The sequence below is a fragment of the Octopus bimaculoides genome, chromosome 2 (genome assembly GCF_001194135.2).
Source record: "Octopus bimaculoides isolate UCB-OBI-ISO-001 chromosome 2, ASM119413v2, whole genome shotgun sequence".
Classification (NCBI taxonomy): domain Eukaryota; kingdom Metazoa; phylum Mollusca; class Cephalopoda; order Octopoda; family Octopodidae; genus Octopus; species Octopus bimaculoides.
The window spans coordinates 96,712,155-96,721,325 of record NC_068982.1 but is presented as its reverse complement, the minus strand read 5'-3'; the positions used below and the strand labels follow the sequence as shown (position 1 = coordinate 96,721,325).

Below are 9,171 nucleotides of genomic sequence, written 5' to 3'. Positions count from 1 at the left end.
AAAAAAAAAAAAAAAAAAAAAAAAAACAGTCCAACTTTGTTGATGTATCTGTTTTACACAATGGACAGAGTATTTCACTGTACTAATAACACTAGTAAGGTTCTCCCATGCATGAGAACTTAAGAGGCTTATTCAAAGTTGTATGCCTTAGCAAGTAGTGAAATGTGAACTCTGCACCATGCAGAGTCCACATTTCACTTACATGTTCCATTTTTGTCAATAGTATGTTTAAGAATTACATGTTATTCTTTTAATAGCAAACTGTCAGAATTCAATTTTCTTTAAAATATTATACAAAAAAATTTTACAAAACTTTGTGATACAGTCTACTATTTTCTGGTGTTGATATAAAGTAAGTATTGAATGGTAATTTAAATAAATATTCATCAATTTAATGTTAATTCCAAGGACAGTTTATTATATACACACATTTATAAAAAACATATATGTTCTTTTTAACTCACCTCAAGATTTTTTGACACCACATTTTTGACAACAGCTGGGAACAAATCTGAAGCATCTTTTCCTTTGGCAACCATCTGAAATAAAATGGATTTACCTCAATACAATGATCAACTGTGTAATATATATCCTGAGATATGGTATGAGCAGATAAAGTAAGAGTGTCAGAATACTGATTTTATACTAAGTGTTGACAATATAGCTGATCATCTGAGTCAACATAAACTTCCATCAGTTACAACTAGGTTTTTGTTTTCTTTCTCCAATTAAGAGGTAAATTAACTTATTTCATTGTTTAACCTTTCATCTCAGTAATTAATAAGAGCCCCCAAAAATAGCTACACTTTATTGGCTATGACTCACTTCTACAAAAATTAACCTTATGCAGAGAAAATGAAACTAATATTAAAGCAGCAACAATAGCACATGTAATGTAGAAATATTTTTAACATCTACAGAATTACAACCAAAGATTGCTATTTATTATTAGTACTATTGCAAAACTGACCACTGGGTCTTTGGATTCCAATGTACCACATCTCTAGTATCTAATATGCATTAATTCCACTTCAACCCCCAGTTCTAATTATAGATAAGTCTTGCAGAGTGGAAAAAAAAACTTACTTTTTATGCCAGAAAATAAAGAAGTTATGCAAATGAGAGTTATCAAATGCCTAAACTGACCAAATCAATGATTTCACAAATATAATTATTTCTAAACTTCTCTTAGCCTTTATTTTCCCACATTGTATTACATTAAATTTTGTTGGCACTCCGTCGCTTATGACGTCAAGGGTTCCAGTTGATCCAATCAACGGAACAGCCTGCTCGTGAAATTAACGTGCAAGTGGCTGAGCACTCCACAGACATGTGTACCCTTACCGTAGTTCTCGGGGATATTCAGCATGACACAGTGTGACAAGGCTGACCCTTTAAATTACAGGTACAACAGAAACGGGAAGTAAAAGTGAGAGAAAGTTGTGGTGAAAGAGTACAGCAGGGTTCGCCACCATCCCCTGCCGGAGCCTCGTGGAGCTTCAGGTGTTTTCACTCAATAAGCACTCACAACGCACAGTCTGGGAATCGAAACCGCGATCCTATGACCACGAGTCCGCTGCCCTAACCACTGAGCCATTGCGCCTCCACATTACATTAAATATATAAACTAGGTCAAACAATGCCAGTATGGGGAAGTAATTTTCCCTTTTAGAGAAAATAAATGAAGTAAAGATAAAATCAATGACACAGCTATAGATAAAATAAATAACTGCAACTCTTATCTATGAAGACTTCTCATTTTACAAGAGAGTACATAGATTTAATGATAAGAATAAACTAGTTATCCCATAATATCCTCACTAACATGGTCTTGAGAGTTTGAAATGACCTTCTCACTTCATGATTGAATTAATCTCAGGCAGATCATGTGTAAGCATTATTCTGAAGCAGAATAAGTATATTATGGAGAAAGCACAGAACACTGTGCAGTATTTAGTAGATTCTTTACATTCTGCATTCAAATCTTATTGGAGCCAACTTTGCCTTTTGCTCCTAAAGATTGATAAGATATGTACAATCACTAACATACAGTCAATTTAATCAACACTCCTGCAGAAATTTGTGGCTTTGTTCCTATGTAAGAAATCCTTAATTACTCTTTTCTCCTTTACTTGTTTCAGTCACTTAACTGCAGCCATGCTGGAGCTCCACCTTTAGTTGAACAAATCAACCCCAGGACTTATTCTTTGTAAGCCCAGTACTTATTCTATCAGTCTCTTTGCCAAACCGCTAAGTTACGGGGACATAAACATGCCAACATCAGTTGTCAGGAGATGATGGGTGGGGGGGACAAACACAGACACGCAAATACAGACATACACACACTATAACTTATCAAAGGTGCCTGTATAGTACACAGAATTATGTACAAATGTCAGGAAAGTGAACAGTATATGAATCATGATATACATGTATGCATGCGTATGGAGTGGGGGATATCAGGTGTAGTGTTGGCGAATTTCAGGAAGCATGAAGGTTTTAAAGGATGCAATGTCTCGGCAGCTTGATGCAGGTAGTTTGTTCCATGCTTCAGAGTGTGAAAATCTGTTTCCAAAAGTCATAGGAGCTGTGCTGTTTTCTGACTTTGTAGGCATGCCCATGTGTGTCAAACACATGGAATTCAAAAAGGTGCTCAAGGTTGTTGTTGGCACAATGGTTAATAATTTTGTGGGTGTTTACCAAGTCAGTTGTCAGATGTCGGAGCTGCAATATATCCATACCCAGGGAAGCAAGGTATTCAGGGTAAGGTAGATGCCTGATGAAGGGAATTCACTTGGTTGCACGTCTCTGAACAGTTTCCAGGTCAATGTTCTGAGCAAAATAGGGGTTCCAGACTGGTGATGCAAATACCAAATGTAGCTGCACCATAGCCACATACAGCCTCAAATAGATAATTAGAGAGCAGTTGACAAAGGTCTTGCTGAATGATGCCAAGACACCCTTGGCCTTCTTGACAATTTTAGAGATGTGCTTTGTCTGGCGCAAATCGCTGCTGACTGTAATGCACAGCTCAAGTTCACAAGACTTCTTGATATTAGTGTTGTGGAGGCAGTATGTGGACACTGGTTTTTTCCTCCCAAAATGCATGGTGGTACGCTTGTCCACAGACAGCTTGAGTTGCTAGTTTGTGATCCATTGCTGCATTGTGTCCAGGTCCGATTGCAGGTAAGATCTATAGTGTTCAGGATTTGTCCTTTTTATCTCAAGGTACAGCTTGATGTCATCTGCATATTTCAGCACTATGGCATTCTTTAAGTTGGCATCTATGTCATTAATGTATGCAACAAACAAAAGGGGACCAAAAAGAGATCCCTGCAGAATACCAGATGACATAAGATGAAGAATGCTGTCCTAGAACCATGACTACCACTTTTTGGCAGAGAATGAAGGACTCCAATCAGTTAAAGATTCTGCTAATTTATCACTCTTAATTCATTAAGAGTTGAGTGATGTGTCTCATTATAATAATTACGCCTTGGTAATGGAACTGATCTAATTAACACATTAAAGCAGTGAAAGATGTCAATAAATTTCTGTTACAATAGGACAATAATAACAGATCCTACAAAAATGTGACCACAACATGTAATATTGTAATAAGTAATCAAAATATGAAATTTACTGAAAAAAAAAAAAGAAAAGCAAAAGAAAGTAAGAAATATATATACAGTTCTTTTTTTCCCTGCAACTTGTATTTATCATGCAGAATGAGTTTTTGACTTTTGATTCTAAATTCAGTTAATTTATTGTCTTGAAAATATTGTACTAAAATAAATATTTACTATTTGATGGTAACAGACTTTTTAAGAGCTATGGCTAGCTGAGATACGAAGGTTCTTTTCCAAAGGCAATAATAATATATTGTGTATATTCCCAGTAAGCATTTCATACTAAATATAATGGTGAACAAAGAGACAGAAAGCCATTTAATTTTGATGAATCACTGTAGCGTATTTTGTTAAACACAAAATAGCCTGGTCACTTGAGCACTTGTATTAATTAGCCAACCAATCCTAAACAGTCTTTTAAAATGAATGATATAGAAAGATATGACAGCTAAAATTACAGTTCTGATAAGTTTAAAGGCAAAAAAATCTCTTCATCATACCCCTATAATACGCTTCATTGCCTCCAACTTCAGGTTATCTTTGTTGCCATCCAGCATAGCTTTGAGATCTTCATGTCTGGAATAAGAGAGTTGAAAGCAATACGTTTTCAAATCAGTGAATCAAGAATGCATTTCTTTCATAAATGAGTAGCTGTGTACATGTCTGTCTGTGTGCATAAACACACATGCATGCTGCATATACACACACATACAAATATATAAGAGTTAATTTTCAAAATGAAATAGTGATACTACAGATTAGAAAATGACAAGGTGATAGATCAAGGTTGATCTGCACAAGTTGGTATATATTTATTATGAGTTAATGTTGTTTTGCTACAGGTCAGCCCTGACAAAGCAGACCTGTGATCAAATGCATTCAAGAAGTGACCGTTTGTTTTTCTTTTATTTCTAAGACTATATTGTCTAATGTGGTTTTAGATGTAAGTTCTGCTGATAAGTGTGGCCTTTGTTCTGTAGGTAGTTTTTTTGAAGTAGTAGCATGAAATGTGGTATCTATGACACTGATGGTGTGGGACAGAAACGTAGTTGTCAAAAAACTCTAAAGGTGTGATTTAAGGGTTGGCTAGCAGGTCGAGGCTCCTTTATTGGTTTATAACCATGAATTGCAAATTGTGGGTTAGAAATTACTTTATTCAGTTGATTGAGCTAATCTAACTGTATACTGGTATTGGCTTTATTAATTTTAGTCGAATAAGAGATAGGGATAGTCAAACCTGGTTAAATCTGAATTGTGTATTCTAAAACACAGAACTAACTGCCACTAGAATATCTAGCCCTTGCACGATTATTTGTGACAATTTTACCTCTTTGGAAGATTATATAAAGTCAAGAAATAATGATTCTCTTTGATTATAAACTTAACTCTCCTGGCTTCCTGCTACTTCTACCCAGGTTCATCTATTTCATCACATACTTTTTTGCCATCTACATTTCACACTGATCATTATCTCAAAATCTTTACTTCCTAAATGTCAATCCTCAGGATTTCCCTCCTTGCATATGCTTTATCTACAGACGTCACTTTACAGATGTTCAAACTGAGTACTGAACATATCAATCTCACCAGCTCCTGGGGAACTGCAATGGTCACAGACACTGCTCTTATCAACTGACTAAACAAAAACAAAAAAAAATCCAAACTAATTATAGAAAAAGAGACTGTAAGTTAAATGGATTGCAAGACATTATTGTGTGCCTTAAGCAAACTTCACTCTGCTGCAAGTACTCAGATCAGTTTCCTGGAAGGGTATTATTGTAACCTCATGATTCCTTGAGGCTCTCACACTTTCCTCATATTGATGCTACCTGTGCAGAAACTGAATCTTTTATAATCTTCAAATCTCTACATCAACTAGTTTCATCACCTACTTGCATCTATAGTCAACACACAGACACACCAAACATCCTGGATTTCTTTCTCACCTCTAAACCCAACCTCTACCAAACCATCACTATCTTTGCACCTATCAGGTCACCCAACTTATTATCAAGACTACTCAACACACATACATAAAGCACCTTGCTACAACTCAGACACTATAATACTTCAAGTCAGTTGACTGTTTAGAACTTTGCTAGTCCTATGCTAACTACCCTGGCAGCACCTTTGACCCATCAGAAACAGCCTTTTAGTCATGAATTATTCACAGTCCCAAGTTCCTCATATTGTCCACTAATAACTGCATTGCAATACTTCAGGCAAAAATACAACCTAGAATACTTGGAGGAAAATCTACTGTCACCTGAATGGCTTTTACTCAGCATTGCAACTTGTGCATGCCCATCAACTGAACCATGAAGGATGCCATTGTGCATTGCACAACTGGCAACATACCCCTTCCTATAGTGCAGTGAACCCTCTTCATCCATCACAAATCTCTACCCACTTTGCAGAATCCTCATTTCCAGCAGATGAGAGTTGGCTGAAAAGTTCACAGGCTGACCAAGATACTCCCATGGATTGTAACCAAATGAGGCTTATTTTTCAACATAATCCCCCTTGCAGACTACACACTTCTTCCATCAGTGTTGCAATGCTTGGATTCCACTGGTGAAGAAGCTTTCATCCCGTTTGTTATAAAAAGTTATCCAGAACAGACATGATGTCATCATCACTGCAATACTGGTTCACAATCAAGTGTTTGTTTTTTTTATATTGGGGAATAGTTAATAGTCAGATGGGGCCTAATCAGAAGATTAGGAAGGGTGATCAACCAGTTCAAAGCTACAGTCACACACTGCAGCCAAACTAAGGACTTGTGTGCTGGTGCACTGTCCTGATGAAACAAGGCCCTTTTTGTCAGTTTTCCTAAGCGTCTGTTCCTGATAATCCTTCATAACTGCTTCAACAAGTTAGTACAGTACTCTCAATTGATGGTGTGGCCCTTTTGAAGATGGTCAATAAACACTATTTTTTTTGCATCCCAAAAACTGAGGTCATCACCTTCCCTGCAGATGAAACAACCTTGGCCTTCTTTGAAGTAGGTATGGATTGTCTCTTTGTCTCTGGCTCAAAGTGATGAAGCCAACACTCATTCTGAGTTGGGAAAAGTTTAAAGAAACCAACTAAATATACATGAAATAATGTCAGATTTTCCCATGATGTGATAACCCTGGTGTGCTTTTGATCAGGTGTCAGAAGACATGGCACCTACCAAGCACAAACCTTCATCATGCCAAGTTCATCAACTCTCAACTCTCCCACAGGACATGCTAATAGCATTGGCTATTTGATTTATAGTCAATCACCTGTCAGCCATTACCGTGTGATGAACACAATGTTTTCCTCAGAAGTGGTAGTTGCAGGAGTCCAGACTTTGTGTCATCTCCAAGACTCTCCCTTCACTTCCTAAATTCAGTTGCTCACTTTTGCACTGTTGATAAATCTGGTGCATTATCCACTAATGTAGCAACCATGTTAACATGAATGCCTTTGTGGGCAAAACCCTATTTCTGCAGGTACTTGATAACACCACGATGCCAAATTTTGTCCATTTTCAAGAGAAGTTGCTACTAGTTACTTAAGAAGTTTTCTTTGAAGAGTCAAATGTCAGTTTATCTGGAGAGAAATAATGCAGTTTTTCATAAGAGTTAAAATTAATGCATGCAACATATCACAGCTCTAGCATCACTCCTTCATAATCAGCCTATTAACTTTTCAGCCCAGCCTCATATCTCAACCAAAACAATTTTGTAAGCAGCATCTCCACAGTGCAGTTTCAATCCCCAGTTCAATTTTCATTTCATTTACACACAATTTTCTTTCCCATTGCTGAAATTTAGATCTCCACTACCTCATCAAAGGAGTATATCACACAGTTTATTATTTCCTTTATGAACTGTAGATTATAAACATAAGAGAAACATTTGAACCTAAGTGCAAACTATGTCGCAGGGTATGAGTATATCTATTCAATAAATGATAAACAAACCTAAGTTGCAACGTTATTAGGATTCGCCAGTCCTAATAGAGAAAATGATGAAAAGCATACGAGCTGCGACCATCTTGTGTTTTCATATATATCTACAGCTACATTATCCAATCTGTACTTATAGGGAAGGAGGTTAATATTAGTTTCTTACGTAAATTCAAGGGCTGAGATATTGTGTGACAGTCAAGGTTACCCCAATATTAACTATCTAAGACATCTCAACCAGAAATCAAAATTAGGCTACAAATTTGGACTGTCAGCAAATTACCATTACTCCACTGGTGCTAGGTATTAGTTTTTATACAAGAACACGGTGTCAGATTCATCACTTGAAGGAAATGGGAGCAATCTTTGAAGGGTGTTAGGAGGCATAACTAGTTTCAACCCAGAATCGAAACTGAATCGAAATATTCGGTTCGGGGGGGGGGGGGGTTTACAGATTACAAACAAATGGAGGGGATAGTTAAAACGTGAAATAGAAAGAAGGTGAGTAAAAGAGTTGAGAAGAAAGAGATATGGGACGATGTAAGAGCTACTTAGACAGGAGTGATTCAGTCATAACTGTTTATGTGATGTATATGTTGAGAATTAGATCTGTATGTGTACAACATATGCACACATAAATTGCATTATTGTTGTTGTAGTTTACGCATCAATTAAATATTTCATTTCTTTATAATAACTCAAGCATATGTAAAAATAGAGGCACTGTTAGGTGATCGCAAAGTATTGCCAGGAAATTAGTAACATATATAGTTAATACACTGATAACAGCTGATACCCATTTAATTCGACCCTAATCGAGAAAAAAAACATTGCCAATCAAATCGATTTCTATTGATTGAACGAATACTGTTGGTTATAATGCCACAATATGTTTCCCCAATTTAAGAAATAAACCGGACTAATATCAATTCAACAAAGTTTTTTTCTTCTTTTTTTATAGTCATTCCAAAGAACTAATTTCAATACATATGGCTATTAGGGAAACTAGTGGAATGTAAAGCCTTTAAGCTGAGGACAATTTGGTTTCGATTCCCAACTGTAGCCATTTCACTTCCATCCTTAATCACTTTGAAAAAGGTATAGGCGTCATTTTCCCATTTCTTTGCAATCTGATATCATGTTCCTGTATAGGAAATCAATAAAGTCACAATTCATGATATTTAGTGACACCAATAGTTTAGATTTGGAGAGAGAGATACGGTTACAGCTTGGAATATTTAAACATTATGTTTAATTTTTTCTTCGGTTCATTTAAAACTGGAGATGTCAGTTTTATAGGTTTGTGTCATAAAATCAATTTTATGACACAAAAATACTGTGGAATTATGTCTTGTGAACTCAAAGAAGAAAAATGTTCTCTTAAAAATTTTTTTTTTAATTATGAGGGGGGGGGGGAATACGGATATACACACGGAAAAATGTTGACAGTGACTTCGAAGGCTTTGCTCCGTTACCTTCGTTAGACTGGCGAAAAGTCGAAACTTGAAAGTCACTGTGAACCTTTTCCCTGTAAAAATAAATGTGTAACCCTTTAATTAATGTTTTAATTTTTTATATGTTACTATACATAAAAAAGAAACA

General features: G+C 36.1%; 1 protein-coding gene across 2 annotated transcripts in view; it reads right to left on the bottom strand.

The window, feature by feature from the left end:
* The window catches only part of LOC106869107 (AP-3 complex subunit beta-2), a 56,322-nt gene that overhangs the window by 46,120 nt on the left and 1,031 nt on the right, over nucleotides 1-9,171 (bottom strand). For both annotated transcript variants that reach the window (XM_014914647.2, XM_014914648.2), the window contains exons 2-3: nucleotides 4,130-4,205; nucleotides 465-539 (exon numbers count right to left, since the gene is read on the bottom strand). In XM_014914647.2, coding sequence (XP_014770133.1) covers nucleotides 465-539; nucleotides 4,130-4,205 — 151 coding nt within the window. The remainder of the gene's footprint in view (nucleotides 1-464; nucleotides 540-4,129; nucleotides 4,206-9,171) is intronic.